Genomic DNA, 16,728 nt, shown 5'->3' on the forward strand with positions numbered 1-16,728 from the left:
TGCAAGTGTAGAAAAATGGAGGGGATGATAAAAGAAGGCAATCACAACTAAGCAGGCAGCTGGTCAGTATGCTTTTCTGGCTGAGCCTTGTGACCAATCACTGCAGTCTGTCCAATCTTCTTAAACCCTATTCCCAACTATTTTTGATTTGAGTACATTCCAGTAATTAACACAAGTCCCTCTAGCTGGCAAGTAAGAATCCAGAAGATGGAGAGACCCCAGGTCCTGGCCAGAGGCTGGACAAAAGGCCCAAGGTCTGGGCATGAAGACTGGAAGGACTTAAGGTCTGAGTCAGAGACTGGAAAGACTCAGGAATGTGAGTATGCATTCAGGTTAGTGAGTGAGAGTGAGTGGATGTCAAGCTAGACTAGTCAGTGAAGACTACAGGAGGTCCTGGGGAACACAGCAGGCCAGGCAGATACCAGAGAGACCCATAAAGTGGGTTTGGCCTAAGCAGCAGTCCTTAGGAAAAGGATCTATTCATGCTACTTGTGTTTCTGTGGATGTTTGTAAAGCTGTGTGTTTGTGGCTGGCCATGTCTACATGGTGTTCCCATGCGTGCATTTCCAGAATTTGCAGTCCCACTGCTGCCTGAACCCGGAAATAGGGAAAAACAGCGATCTCGCAAGACAACTCCTTATCAAGTGGTAGCCTGTTTCCAGACAGATCTGTACCAGTGAAAACATAGTAAAAAGCACAAGATGTGATGACATGGGAAATGGGCTGCTGACATAGAACTAAGTCTAACCATCTCTTCAAAAAGCTTGTATGTTTTACATATGAACATACCTTCCATATTCAAAGCTCCAAGCGTTGCTAGTCTGGCAGCCTTCAGTCCAAACCCCAAATAGCTGCAAACAACAAAGACAGACATTATGGTTTTAATTCTTGCACATCTGGTATGCTTCACTCATAGCCTCTTCCTAAATCCTGTAACACCCAAACCAAATTTCCTTCCTCTGCTTCCCACAAGTCTCCTCTCCCTAAAACAGAGCTCCCTTTGCCAGAACAATTCCAAGTACCAAAAGAGCGACACAAAATGAAGAATTACAAAGAGCTGTAAAATGGGTAAATCTAAAACTGCAGAAAGTGGTTAGAGCTGATGTGACATTTCTACCAGATACTCATGAAAAGCAAAAATGCACAATCTTAAAAACGAGGGAGAAAGAAGGGTACATGAGGAGTGCATGGGAACAGGATGGCTGTTCTTATGTCACACACGAAGGCTATGCGCTCTGAGGGCAGAACTAATAGGAAACTGTAGAGCCTCCCACTAAATGGGAGCGGTGCCTTTGTGTGAAATTCCAACACTACACTCATTACAAGCTAGGATGGGAACAACATTTATGAGAATGTCATTATATGTTGCTGGCTTCAGCAACACAGCTAGATTAAAAACCTGTTGGTCTTTCACTCCCATCTCTGTTTGGCTACTTATCCCTCAAACAGTTACAGAATTATCAGAGTTAAACTAACCTCCAGCTCCCTCACATTTTAGGAGATGATTTTCAATCCCAATTATTTTAAGTATCTAATGGACTGGATTGGTGCATACAGCAATCAGTTACATCAGTAAATGTAAGCAGTAGGAGAGGAGGACTATTAAACCAGCTTTGCTGTCAAGTAAGCATACCCTGTAACTGACTGAAATTACAGTCTTCACCCACCCCACGAGTAACGGGCTAACAACTCTCTATGGTTGAGTTCCCACTGCACTGGAAGTCATGAAGTTAAACTCTCTGAATTTCACTGCAAACACCTCAGAAACTTGTTAGCTTAATGCTAAGTTTGACTAAGTACAATTATATTATTCCAGGCCAAGTATCCCCTCCAATTGTTTCAAGAAGCTGTTGTACGCCACGGTCTGTATCAGCTGCCTGTGGTTGTCTCTCTTTGGTTTCCATCAGTCTAGGTTTTAATTTTTGTCCAGTTGCTGATGAGATGTGCCATTTCAAACTAAGAACTAAGAAGGAAAGAGTCTCAGGAAGGTCCTCTTTACAAATCTCTGACCAGGTTTAGTTCTGACTACTGGCACATTATCCACCTTTCTGCTTGGTACAGAATATTTGGCTTGAATTTAGTAATAAAAACTCTTCTCCTTAAATACAGTGACTCATAATGCTTCCTCTTCATTTGACAGACTGACTAATATTCCCTTGCAGTGATACTAACCATGATCCTGGAACGTTTCCGGTCAACTAATGTCATGTTCCACTTCAACTAATGTTTCAAGAAGATAAGAAAACCAGTAAAAAAAGTCATGGTCCCCACAGCTGGTTAACGGGATGACATGGCCATTCGTGGTTAGCTCAGGGGCTGCACAAAGACTGATTTCCCCAGTGGAGACAGCAGCCTTTTTGCTCCTCACCTGTGGGTATAGAGCTTGTAGGTGCTATTAAACATTTCAAATGAGGTAAGAAAATCCCCAGGGGTTTCCTTCAAAGTTTCCTAAAAGTTAAGTAAAAGAAGAAATCTTTTAGATTCTATTATGCAACAAAAAATAGCCAACTTTGATGTAATATCACATATATAGCCATAGGGTTTACTGCACACTCATCTGACCTGCTTTGAAAACAAACAACAGTTTTCCAATGGTGCCTACTGCAGTAATTTCTGCAGCTTTTAACACTGAGTTCTTTATATGCATCTTTGTGTATACTGTGCAATAAGGAAGTGCAACAGATCAGGATGAAAATACTTTCTAATTCAGGATACCTTAATTTTTCAGAGTATTTACATGCTAGTCTGTATATACAGAGTCCCCACCAAAATCAGCTGCACTAGAAGCACTAAGAACTTTTGCAAATCAGACCAGACAGCTCAGTTCAGGAACTCAGAAGAATTAAAAATGCTAAGTGAGGTATAGGCCACATTTTCACCATGTTAAATGTCGTGTTGATACTCAAGGAAACACTGTGACCACTCACTCGCAGTCTTAGAGCTGCTTTACCTCCTGGTTTAAGTGCTTGTCTCACCACCTCCAGTTTTCTTCCTTCCGTGGTCTTTGTCCTGTGTGCACCTCCACCCCACTGGTACTCAGTCCCTGACTTCTTGCCAGACTAACTCCCATATTCTTATAAATCTGAAGGAGTTTAGGGCTCATTTACTGTTGCTTTGTTTGCAGTTCCCGAGGTCTCAATCCCAGTTTCTGTCTTTCCTCTGCTAGTGACCTCATTCTCCTCTCCATTCTTAGCTCTGTGCATTCATATCAGACACTCTCTGTTACTCTGGACAAAGCAACAGAACCTCAGAGAGGACTGAAGCTGCAGAGTCCCTGTAGTTACCATTCAAGTAACCAGATACAGCAAAAAAATCCCACCGAACAGATGTGGAATTGTGGAGTCCTAGACAGAAGCCTGCTTGAAGCTGAAAGTGGTTTGGTAGCATTCAGCTTGAGTTTCTCCTGGGCAAATACAAATCACAATTTGCTTTGGGCCTTGGATAGATTTTCACTGGAATGGCAGTCACATCCTTGACCCAATGGACCTAGACCCTGCCGTATTTTCAGTTCTGTTCCTAAACATTACATCACAAAAAAAATTATTTAAAATCACAAAAAACCATTACATCACAGGAAAACAACCATCTTTTTTCATGTCTTACTTTCACAAAAATGTAGAAATCCTCACACTCCGAAATGAGGCAGGCACCAGACAGACAATGTAGTAATTATTATGATTGGGTTTTAGTTGTTTATAACTTTAACAATAATACCATGAAAAGCATAACACTACCTTAAAAACAGCTCCATGCAGCTACTATTATATGTCTTCTATTTCCTTGAAATCTATATTTCATTAATGAATCTTTTACTATTACACTATTTTGTTCAAACTTAACACAAGAGCAAACATGTGATTGCCTCAGATTGCAGGAAGGGGGGAAAAAAAGCCCTCTGCAAACCAAAGGGTGAAATCCCTGCTAATTCTGTCAGGTGGGAAAAACTCTTCAGAAACATACTGAGCTATGTATGTGTGCACTTTGTCATGTGAACCTGACAATACAGGTGAGGAGCAGACACAGCATACAAGCAGGCAACGTGAAAGTTGATTCCACACTGTCCTACTAATTCGTACCATTGGTCCTGATCAGCAGCAAACCCTTGAGACCAGACCGCCTTCCTGCAAGGCTCTAAGGAGAAGTTTGAATCCCAAGCTGCAGTTCAGACTACTTCACAGCTCTATTTATTCTCCAAAACCCTGACATGCAACACCCTTTCCTGTTGGTCCAGTGCCCACTTCAGCAGGTGTTATCAACACAAACCAGAGGGCAAGCTCCAGGCTTTGCTGAACAGGATAAGGTTGCACATCATGTTTCAACATGACCCACCACTTCAGAATTAAAATATCCTGATATAAAAACCATGTGTTTCATGGTCTCCAAACACCCTTTCAGAATCTCAATTTCTGTAAACAAAAGCTGTTAAACAAAGAACTCCTTCAGAAAGGGTGACAAAACCAACTTCACAGTGTCAAGGTACAGAATGCCCTTCCAATACCCGTGCAGTTTTCCCATGCAAACACTAGGCTTGGGTCCCAGTTCAAACTATGTCTAAAAAGCTATAGAATTCCTGACAAATCCAGCAGAGATTGACTGAGAGGCAGAGAGGGGAATTCTCAAACAAAACAAGAAGACTGATAAAAAAAACCAAAGAGGGATTGGCTGTGCTATTATAAAGACGTTTGCCCCATGAGACACCCCCCTCCACCCCGCCTCTCCCACCACTCCCCAAATTTAGTAAGAATCTGCTATCAGACTGCAATGGGGAAAAAAAAAAAATAAAAAAAAAAAGAACTCAAGAGCAGACCCTAAATCTCTGTAATATGAAAGACTGCTCCCTGGAAACATTCTACATTTCTTGAATACAAAATAATTATGGGCATTAATGGGGCTTTCCCAGCCTGGGTCTAGAAAACAAAAGCTGTTTCTCTTTGGTTTTACCCATTTGCTTGCTTTCTTTTTCCTCCGTTGTTATCCAGGCCCTTTTGTTTGCAATTGCCTAGCAGTCAGCTGTCGATGTCAAAGGAAACAGAAATACAGATCTTCTGTACACCACAGATGTTCTACTTGTGCCAGTGCTGACAAAGTGATATCACAGAGCACAGCCATGCTCAGGTCTCTCCACTGGCCTTGCAGTCCCAACCCGCACACTTGTAACCACTCCTCACCTCAAAGCGTGGCAGGAATGTGATTTGGGTTGATGCTCCTCCCAAGTCCAGAGTCCCAACAGTATGAGGGTTCTGGCCAGACAGCTGCCCTGCGAACAACATCATGCTCAGAACAGCCCCGAGTGTACAAATGCTAAAATGTGGATACTGTGTGTATATTCAAGCAACAAACAAGGTATCACATTATCACAGCAATACAGGAGGGCTGAGCTGGCCTTCAAAGACAGAAAACATCCCAGAGAAAAGGTAGGCAAACAGACAGTATTACACAGATCCACAGGACTTTCTTCCTTGATTCCAATTTCACTTCCAAAGAGACAAAAGCAGATGTATCTCTAGATATCCAGCAAATGCTGAAAGTAAGAGCCAAAGGATCTCCTGCAGAAGACTGTCGGGGAGACTACATGAGTTCTGTAACCACTGTACAGTGGGTCAAAAGCAGTAGCAGAGGAAGGATAGTAAGAGAAGAACCAGCTATTATAATTTCTTTTCACCCAGAGCAGCTTTTTTACTTGCTCATGTACTAGAGTACTGATTTTCTTTTCACTAGATTGCATTCCCAGAACTTCTTAGAGCCAGGAGGGCTAAAGCACCAGTGCATTCCCTGTTACACCATTTTAGCTGCACAGTTCACACTGGGATGACAAACATTGTAAAACCTCGATTCCCACCTTCTAACAGATTAGCAGCACCACTCCTCTACGTAGATTAGAGAAACCAGCTTGCCAGTGCCTCCTGGTCCTGAGTAAACCCCAGCACCTTCTGTATGAAGATGACTCCTTTTACCCCAAGTGTGGCTCTCCCCCTGGAACACTGTCTGCCCAGGACAATCCACTATTTTAGCACTGGTGCCACAGTGGGGAGAAAAAGCAGGACATGGCAACCAAGGCAAAGGAACTTAGGGTGATCACCTCCACACAAGAGACCCAAGTTCACAGTTAGACAGAAGTTATACAGAATTAACTACCTGTCAAAAAGTTCACAGTGATCCAGGCTAAAATTCCTGCAAAGAATGAAAAAGAAAAAAAGTCATCACTGAATACTCCCACAAATTCCTGCCCACCCTTACTACCCCTCCATATGTTATTTATTTACCTGGAAATCATTACTAATTTAACATAACTGCACCATATTCCAGAGATTAATTCAAATTCACAATTAAGAGACAAGATGCATTATCGACTCACTAAAATCTCACACCCTGGGACAGGGAGAACATTTGTAATATCCATGCAACTGCAGCATGCACAAATAATGTCTATTATCCAAACAGTATCCAAAAAAGTAATGAGCTGACACCATGCACAAGTTTCCTTGGGCACTTTCTTCCCCTCAGCGTTTCAATTCCTAATCTGAAAACTGCATACAGACCACTCTGTGTTTTAATGTGGTGGTTTCTGTAATTACAGACATTGTGGCAACCAGTAAAACACAAACAACTCTGACTCCAGCGGCTTGCTTGATACTGGCATGATTCTCACCCACACACAGGCAAACATGTGACAGTAGATGTGGGATTTTTAAATAAACCTTGGCAGCCTCCACTGTGCTCTATTGTGCCTCATTGGTCCTGCTCCCTGTCAATATAACACTCCTCCCTACTATACAATTCATCTGTTAATCCTAGTGACATACTATGCATTGCATCATACTTCACTGAGTACTTGCAGACTCTGTTACTTGTCATTTTCTCTTGGACCTGTATGGAGATTTTGCTCTCTATCTTCCTCCATTTATTAGTTGTTTAAGCATCATGATAACTCTTTTTGCTTTCCTTGAACACCTTCCAAAATGACAATATATCTGCCATAATGAAGTGATCAGAACTGAATGCAACATCACAGATGGTTCTCATCAGGCATGCATACAGAAGGATTATTAACTACATATTCTCCAAGGTAATATGTCTGCATATGTAGCCAAAATGTCACAGTGGTCGGTTCTGCAATGCAAAATCACTCATTCCAGACCTACAACTTACTTCACCTTTTATTGTATTTTAGGTTACTTCCTTTGCTACTTTACTAACTGCATTTTTCCAAAAATAATATTTTTAATTTATTAAGTTATTATGAATTTTATCTAATTTTTTAAGACTTGACAATTATCCTTCATTCTCCCCTAATATTCACACTGCTTCCAAGCTTAACCCAAAAACTGATGAGCAATCATAACAGATTATTTTAAATGCTGATATTGCAGAATTTACTAGGCACTTTCCATAAGCTTCCTAGCTTACTATATATTATCCTGTAGCCTTTCAGAGGTGGACACCATCTTTTTTCCACCAGTTCCTGAAAGCAGGTTTCAGCTGGTTAGCCTGCATTAGCCTGCATACTTATTTCTGAGATGAGGTTCTCTTCTGCAACCTCAGAAGGTTTTGGATGAACCTTTATTTATCTAACTCACAAAACTCTCTGTATCTGCACTTGTAGCCTAACAGATGACCAAGCAATCAACATCTCCTAGGAAAAGCAGAATTGAATTGTTTCAAACAGGGCTAGAAACTTTTACTTTTTTCCTTCCATGTAGTGACCATTTATCTTTCCTTCTCATGTCCATAAGGTATCTCTCTCTCTTTCCCCTACTCCTCTTTGCTTTCACCTTCTCCTCCCTCTAAAACGTACCTTCATAAGACCCATCCATGATGCTAACACTGTCCTCTGGAACAAGAAATGGTGATTCCTCAAAGACTTCTCTCACCTAAAGAAAGAAAGAAAGCATGATTAGATTCCTTGGTCTTAAGAGTCTTGTTCTGCTATGATGGTGGCAGAAAACGTTTTCTTTTACACAGCAGTATAAAATAAAACGTGTGTGGAGTAGACAAAATTCTTCTTTCAAGGGACAGGAAAGAAAGAAACAAGTATTGAAGGTCTGTCTCCCCAGGCCTTCTATCCACATCAGGACAGAGGATTTCAAGACCATACAAGAAAGTCTGTAAAGTCTGAGTTTCATACTATTATGGCATTACAGTCACTTCTCACAGATTAAATCCTCTTATGCTAAATAGAATGGAGAACTGAGTCATGAAGGACAAAACAGGGAGAGCAATACTAGTGCATCCGAAAGATCTTAGTGTTACCTCCAAAAGCAGAGCCTGTGCTTTCTCCTCTGACAGCAAGCGCAGTCCAGCTGTGGCTTTTAACACTACTGGGGTCTTCTTCCAGAGCTGAGGTGGCACAGCATCTATGGCCATGTCCAGCAACCTTTTGACAGTTTCAGCACCCTAAAAGGGAAAAGATGTTGTTTTTCTTATGGCTTCCTCCTACAGGCCACCAAAAAATAGGCCTCCCAATTCCCCCTCAACATCAGTGAAACCAGTATTCAATAGCAGAACATACCTCACCCCCACCCAAGATAAGGGTGCTAGGCATCTCGTAAGAACCCTATAGAGAATGTCTGCATTGGAAAGAAAAACGTATTCAGAGGTATATCTTAGGCGAGATAAATGCCATTATTTGTGGAAAGTATTATTGGAGAGGTTGGAGGGAAGTGAGGGAACCGAGTATCTGACAAACTTAGATATCTATCTTGCAGTATGATGAAACTAAACGGTACAACTACTGACTGAAGCTGCAAAGGTCAGGAAGAATGTCTGTAGATTTCACTAAATGCAGTATAAGAATTGCAAATATGTCCATAGCAAGTAGTATAATTAAAATGCCAGCTGTAGAATGGTTACCACATGAGGTACAGGCACCACTGCTGGGCTCTCATTTACACTGCTCTAACAATTACAGTTTGGCATTAGCAATAAACTTTCTCCTTTGAAATGTCTAGAAATTTCTTTTGGGGTGAATTATTCTCCTCTCCTACCCAACAAACAAGACAATTTAGTTAAATAATAGGAGAGCTCATCAATGTTTAAAAAAATCCAAAAGCCAGACACTTTTCCAGAAAGTTTCTCACTCCAGTTCCTGTAGCACTGAATGCAACTGAGCAAACTGAGAAACCTGAAACTCCCCCTATAGTAGCCCCCAACTCCAAGACTGCTAAAGCACAGAAGGCAGAGTATCTAATCTAGCTTTTCTCTGGCACCTCCTTTAGCTTGTGAAAGAGCTTACTGTCAGCACAGGGGATCTGGAAAATGACAGCTTACTTCAGGACTGGCCCTGTGTATCACAGCAACAGGATTATTTTAGTTCTCTCTGCTCTCTTGCTCACTTATGACTCCTGATCCAATCGAGTGGCACGTGCATTAATTCCCAACCACCCTCATTTGGAAATAAAGAGGATTGCACCTAACTTCGATTTCTTATTAAAATTATAAATTTATATGTGAATGAATACAGCTGATTGTGGAAGACAGAACTGTCCAACTGTGTTTTGAAAAACTCTGTATACAAACAGAAGTCCACAGGCATTAGAAGAGTAACTGCCTGTACCTAAATCATTATTCAGCTAAAACTGTAATCAAATATTTGAACTGAGCATGACTGAAGGGAGTCCTGTGTATCCCTGAGCACTGGCTTCCAAGCCATGGTTCCAAAGATAACAGCAAAGACCCAAAACAAACAAATTATTGGAAGTCTGATGACAAAAGCAGAGAATACACTTATAGAAATATTAAGGCCTAACTTAACCTGCTAAATGCATCTTTATTCTTCTCCTTCTCCATAACTTACCAACAAAAATTAACTTTTGTAGATCTGACTATACACACAAAAAAAATTAAACATTTTTAGGAATCAGAGAAATAAACCCTCTTTGCTTGTCAGTGTAACATGACTAAAAAAGAACCCCCCGCCCCCAGTTTTAATCCCTTACTTCTAAACGAAACAAATCAAAACAAAACATGCCTATTTGGAACTGTGATCAGCACTGAAAATTTCAACCAAAAGGAAAAACTGAGAAAATTATTAGTAACTGAGACAGGAATATATATTTACTCACATAGGGGAAATAAACACTGAATATGGATGCTGCTAGAGCCAAAGATTACCTTGTCTTTGAAATTCTCAAAGGCATATAGTCTAGTTATACATAGCATTTAAGCAATTAATTAAGCCATTGTTCCACTGATGAAATATGTAAAACAATAGGTCTCATTTCACTGTGTATAAGTTAACTCACAAAAGTAGAGCAACAAGTTTAGAGAGACAGCAGTAGAACCTTTACATTTTTTCTTGACTCTTTGCAATTACAATTAGTAACACTTAAACTGCTTGGTAGAGTCCAACTGACACTAGCAGAAGCAAGATAAACTGACAGGGAATGACAGAGAGTCTTACCTTTTCAGGCTGATCAGCATATGCAGAAAGACCTGGCTTCACAGACTCAAAGATTTCCCCTTCCAGCTCTGGAAGTTTTTCTGCACAAACAAAACATTACATGAAACAGTCAACAACTCAAATATTTTTCTTTAGTTTCAAAAAGGTTGCCTGCAACCTCCGTAAGGTGACTATCCTTGATTTCCCCTTGCAAACAATACAATTCCCTTCCCAAACAAGCACTGCTCCCTCTCTTCAGGTACATATTTAACAGAATGTTGCCCTTGTACCCTCCAAGTTCACAAACAATTTATTAAGAACACATTGTTATAATTAGAAGTATGTTCATTTTGCATTTGTGAACTACAATGAGTTACAGTAATGTAGTGTGACTGTTGCCTAATCTTAATAATTTTTTTCCCTTTCTATGCTCAAGCTAATGGTGAAATATTAATTCATATTAAGACACATACAGTCAACTCCTGATGATTCTTAGGTGATTCATCCAACTCACAAACACAGAACAGAGCTGACTGGGCTCAAGCACTTGGCTAAAAAGCCAAACAAGTGTGACCATTGCTCCCAGAGCAGCTGGGTCTAGAAGCTATCACTGAGTATATTGCAAATTACAAGTCAGGCCGAGTCCATCAGAGCTGGATGTTGTATCAGTCCTTCCAAACTAAGGCTGGAATCATGTGAAGCCACATAGGTACTATGTGAGATCCACCAACCAGCCTTCAACCTTTGCAAATCTGCTGGCTCACTGTACCCAAGCTAATTCACCCTCCGGAATCCTGTTGCCTGTAACCAACTTGGGGACCTCTGCACCGTGTCAGAAGCAGATATACTGGACTGTGGTGCATCTGCACAAAGGACAACTCCTGGAAATGGCTCAGATCTTCAGTGCTTGTAACTCTTTAATTTACTGATTTTTATTTGCTACAAAATGTGACATATAAACATAGGCAGAATTTTAATGCCTCTTGATATAATTCAAGGTAACATGCAGTTTGACAAAAACAGCATAAGCCTCTTTCCAATTCAATGAGACATGCCTTCAAACAGCTGCATAGATGAAAATCTTTGGAAATTCAGAACTCTCCAGTATACCCAGAATTAAACCTCTCAGTTTTAAAAGATCTAAAAAAATAAAAATAAAAAAATAAATAAATCACGGCAAAACACCACCACGAATGGCTAATAATCATCTGCCAGAGGAGCCTTTGAAGGACAAACTGCAGAAATCTTCAGTTGCTCACAAATACTGTGGTGGGAACAAAAACCACTTTTGGGAAGTTGGAACCTGAGTCAACATACTCCAAGTGCACAGACTGACACCGAGTCTTACCTGGGCTCCTCTGCACAAAGGTGTAAATGTGAATCCGGGTTCCAGTGCTTCCGGCATCAAACATTATGCCGTAAAAAGTGTTGGCTTTGGCATTTATAGGACACATGTTAGGTGGAAAGAAATCCTGAAACCACATCTCCCTATTTGAATGGGAAAGAACAAAGGACAAAGAGGAAAATGCCAATGCTAGAAGGATGGGAAGTCTGGAAGATGCCATCTTGCCAGGACCCCTTGAGGCAGTCAAGCACGGATCAGCAATCATAGAGCTGCAGTAGGTTCTGTAGAGAAAAAAAAGTAGAAATGGAAGTTACCAAGACCCTTCTCCTTAAAAAGTCTGTAAAAAAAAAATGTCAGTCTATACACATATATTCTGCTCTTTATATGCTTTTCAACACTCTTCCAAAAGATGTATTTACTGCTTTTAGTGCTACAACTGCATCTAAGTGATTTGTTTTTTCAGAGTAAACATTTCTTCATTTCCCAAATGCAGAAGAGTTAGTTTGCTTCCCAGTATTTCTTGTTTTTACTTTATTAAGACAAATTTTTCTCTGCTCTGGTTTGAAGGTGCTCAGCATTTACAGTCCCCAGAGCCTCCAAAAAGCCCAAAATGTTATCTGAACAGAAGCATCACCAAAGGGGAGCTCAGGGCAGAACCCCTTTGCCCTAACATTTACCCACATGAGATGCTGTGGCAGAACACAAGTGTTATTCAGTCACAAACAAAGAGAATTTCATCTCAAGCTAAGAACAGCTGCTGGGAGAGATCAGCACACACAGTGAAGGCATATCCTTCCAGCAGCATCCTCGTCCCCAAGAAAAGCCTGTGCTGCACAAGAGGGATGGAACTGTAAGGTGCACCTGGTCTCTGCCTCTCAGTATTTTTCATATGTTTCCTTTCTGTCCCCCCTTTTTTTTTTCATAATTTTCTCCTGACACAGTTTTCATTTTCAGAATTAAAAAAAAACAAACAACAAAACAAATGCAACAAAACCCCACCTCACTCTCACACCTTCAGTTGCCCTGAACATTCAGGTTGCTTAAGCAGTTTCTAACAAGAGTTTCAATAAGCCAAGGCCCCAGAGTTGTGCAATGCAGTACTGGATATCAAGATATAACAACTACACCTCCTCTCTGTTCACATGTATCTCTTTACATATATTTTTCCTAAGAAATGCTAAGAAAGGACGTATAGGGGCACAGAAATTATAAGGTTCACTAAGTACCCGGGTAAAAAGGAGGATAATATAGAGCTATCTTCGTTATTCGCATTTTAACAGCAGAAAAGAGCATGTGGCCAGATGCCCCACCATATGCAGTATCTCCTGCACTGACATACACACAGAGCACTCGGCACACAGAAGGTGCAAACAGCTCCTTATCATTCTCCAGACACTTGGCAACACCTCCATCTGCCCACAGCACTGAATATTCTACTTCATATGCCTGTTCATCTGCTCTGCCCGAGACCCTCACCCACGTCTAGCCCTTACACTTGATTGTCTTTTAGCAATCTGCTCAGCCGCACTACGTTCATTCTCTCAAAATCTTTATTTGCAGCCTCTATCCTACATTTATTCCACCATAATCCTAACTTCTCTCCTTTCCTTTCTATACGAACCTGACGTAGCCGCTATTTCCACACACCTTTCTCTCACACCCAAAGAACTCACTTATCCTCCACTACCTTTTATCCCAGATTTAGCCCTTGTATGACTTTTTATTATTTCTCTCCTTCACCTTTGTCCCCAGTTACAGCAAAGTGAAATTAACCTTTACCCATTCTCAGTAAGCAACGTCACACTGGGTCATTCCTCCAGTCTCTCTCTAACTCACTCAAGAGTTCAGCTGTCTCTGGGGCAAACAAAATGTGCAGCCCACTGCAGAAGGGAACCTTGCCTGTCTTCTATGACCTTTATTTGTATCTGCCTGTTCCTAGTAAATGCAGAAAGCTGCAGGCAGAAGCACAAGCTCTTGATGCACTCTGCCTTAGAAGCACATTCAGAAGAGGAAGAAGTGACTTTACTATTCCACAAATGGGCAACAGCCCTGGCCACCCTCTCTTAACAGATCAACTCCAACCGTAACAGTTTCTAAAGCATTCACATTTTATGTGGAAATTAGTAAAAACTTAAGTTCTCACCTGTAACAACTTAAAAGTCCTGTCCTGAACAGAGTTAACGAAAAGTGCTGAGCTGTTTGGCTGCTTCTTAGCTATGGGTTTGTACTAAGGTGCAGATGGCATTGCCCATGTTTGCTTCATCACAGCAAGGAGGTGTAATGAAAACCCAAGAAGCTGCGCTGCTCTAACAGGACATAAGCCGCATCAGTGAGTGCTACCTTCCAGCCGCTCAGAAGAGGGCTGTTATTCTCATGCAATGTAAGGATTTTGCTTACTGAACCATCACAAATACAACGCAAGCACCTGCCTTGAGAACAAACCAGAGTCCTATTATAAATGGCACGTGACACTTACGCAAGCTTCACAGTCTCCAGCGATCTGAAAATATCTGTGCAACAGCCATCATTAGCACTCACTTTTCTTGCCAGATCTGCTAGTGTGTGAGCCCCAGCCTCCCATGAAACACGGCCTCACGAAACTTCTCTGTCCTTTCTGAGACACCCACCATCACTTCACATTTCCTGTTCTCTCATTTTCCCCTTTTTTCCCTTCCCACCTTTACCCTCCTAAAGATGAAAAAATAAAATACAGGATTTTATTTTTCTCCACCATTGTTAAAAATGAAAAAGCACACTGAGTCTCTTCAGTGAGTGGTTGAGATCATTTAACCAAGTGCACTAGCAAAACAGTGTCCACAAGATGCATAAAAATAGATGAGGGAGAGTAAGAATTCAGAGACAAAAGAGGGAAATTGGCAGAGCGTAACAGAAGTGGCAACAGAAAAGGAGTTTGGACAGAGAGGGTCAGAAAAAGAATGGAAGAAAAAAATTGAGAGTAGAGGTAGACAAGAGATCAGCTGCTGAGAAGGAAAAATATTTCCAAAAGAGTTCCTCTCAAACCACTCACTTCAAATCCTCGCTGCTATCAGAATACAACAGGAAGGATAAAGTGAACAACAAACAGAAAGGAGAAAACTGGGTAACAGTAATATGAGCACAAGTTCATTAATAGAAGCAAGCAGTTCCGCAGGTAGAAGGCACAGCAGGCTCTAGTTACTGCCTTCACAAATGAGCAGAAACAATCAGCATCAGCCATGACTATGTTAGGCACAGACCTGAAGCAGGATGGAAGCATCAGCTATTCCCCTCGAGAGATTCCTAATGAAAAACAACTCTGGAGCACTACAACAAGAGACACCAGCCTGCACTTCTTCTCTTCACTCTCACTTTCAGCTAGCAGCAGTGGACTATGTATCAGGCAAACTCTAAGGTCATGCAAGCACATAAAATATCAGTCGAGTTGCTGTATTCAAATTTGAGTTTATCATTGCTCAATACGAGCAGTGAAACATGCTCAGATAATTACACAGGACGAACCTCAAAAAGTTGAAAATTAACCGAGTTCAACAAGTTCGTAAAACATTTACACAAACATTACAGTTGACCTCGACAGCACTGGCCCGAGTCGAGTGACACAAGGTAGAACACTTATTTCCCAACACAGAGAAACACAGGTAAATATCATCTGTATAAGGCAGATCTCAGCTACTAAACCAGAAAGTTGCAGCACATTCAACATAGAGTGTTTGGGTCCTACAGAGACTGTACAACCCAAAAATACTGGGATGCTGCAGAGAACGTGCCAAGACTGACAGCGTGAGTGGGAAACAAAGCAGAAACCAAACCAAACCCTCCAACCAAACTCTCCTTAAACAACCAAAGTAAAAACAATGCCGGAATAATAATAAGAAACCTTAAGACAGCAAAACACAACCCTACTTCGAGTTTGCCATACACAGAAACATGGGTAATTTTCAAGACAAGAAAGTCTCACCCACATTCTTGAATATTCCTGACAAAAGAACAGGCAAAATCCAAAACACAGCAAAAGGAGCATCTCCCTGTAAAAATGAAGGAGCCCGTCTGTTCTGAGTGGAAGGAAAAGCAGAGTACCCGAGATACACACAGATTTCCCTTCTGTTTCCTAAAATATCACTGAAAAATATCTGGACATAAAAAAAAATTAGAAAATAATTAGAAATATTTAGGATATACAAATACTTAGGCAAATATTTTAGGAAACAAACCAGACAAATGATGTAATTAATTTCATATTGTTACTTATTGCTCAGGCACACGAAAAATCATTCTGAGTGGAAGGTCTGTTTTCTGCACTAAAACAGTAGCAAAATATATTTTCCAGATGAGCAGTTCTTATGATAACAGGATCTATTTCCCAGATGAGCCAGCTTTTACACTTAGTACTCATGATTAGATAAACACATTTTTACTTTTTTTTTTTTTTTGTGCAGAAACAAGAAGTCATTACTTTTTTTTTGGGGGACTTACTTTTATCTAGCAAGAAAAAAAAAGCTTTCTTGGATTGTTTTGGCAAAAAATTAATCTTCTTAAAAGTATACAGTTTAAAAATCAGAATAGAAAGAATAACTTAATTAACTGGCAGAATTTCCCAGCATTTCCATAAAGATAATGACACAATATTCTTTGCACACATACGTTTTGGGTAAAATTCTGGATATAGAGGCAGGAAAAAAGAAAAAGAAAAAAAAAAGAACCAACTCACAAACACACGTTATCAGCAGTCTTAATATTTTTGCTGTACTGAGGCTTCAAATACACATAATTCTATTTATTCTCATTTCTGGACAAGTGGGTCTTCAATTTTCCTATTTAATTAGGGTTCCAAGGCAGCGTTCCAAGAGACCGCTGCCCGATCCTCCTGCAGCGTGCCAGCAGCGAGCCTCCCTCACAGCTGGGCCACTCACTGTCAGACCTCCGGGGGCTGGAAACGGCCTCCTGCGTGGGACCGACAGCGATCCGGACAGAACCGATCGAGTTTGGGGGCAGAGAGGGGCAGTTTGGG

The 16,728-nt window shown here is 40.9% G+C and overlaps 1 protein-coding gene across 1 annotated transcript; it reads right to left on the minus strand.

Moving 5' to 3' along the window:
* Positions 1 to 789: 789 nt before the first annotated feature.
* ENTPD5 (ectonucleoside triphosphate diphosphohydrolase 5 (inactive)) lies at positions 790 to 11,988 on the minus strand (the record flags this gene model as incomplete). The annotated part of the gene is made up of 8 exons (XM_029083838.1): positions 11,727 to 11,988; positions 10,400 to 10,479; positions 8,251 to 8,394; positions 7,796 to 7,871; positions 6,136 to 6,171; positions 5,169 to 5,257; positions 2,369 to 2,448; positions 790 to 851 (listed from the first exon to the last, which is right to left on the minus strand). Coding segments are annotated over exons 1-8 (829 nt in total), but the record flags the coding sequence as incomplete, so codon positions are not given.
* Between the last annotated feature and the right edge of the window lie 4,740 nt (positions 11,989 to 16,728).

This window comes from Antrostomus carolinensis, unplaced genomic scaffold (assembly GCF_000700745.2).
Source record: "Antrostomus carolinensis isolate BGI_N321 unplaced genomic scaffold, ASM70074v2 scaffold44312, whole genome shotgun sequence".
Classification (NCBI taxonomy): domain Eukaryota; kingdom Metazoa; phylum Chordata; class Aves; order Caprimulgiformes; family Caprimulgidae; genus Antrostomus; species Antrostomus carolinensis.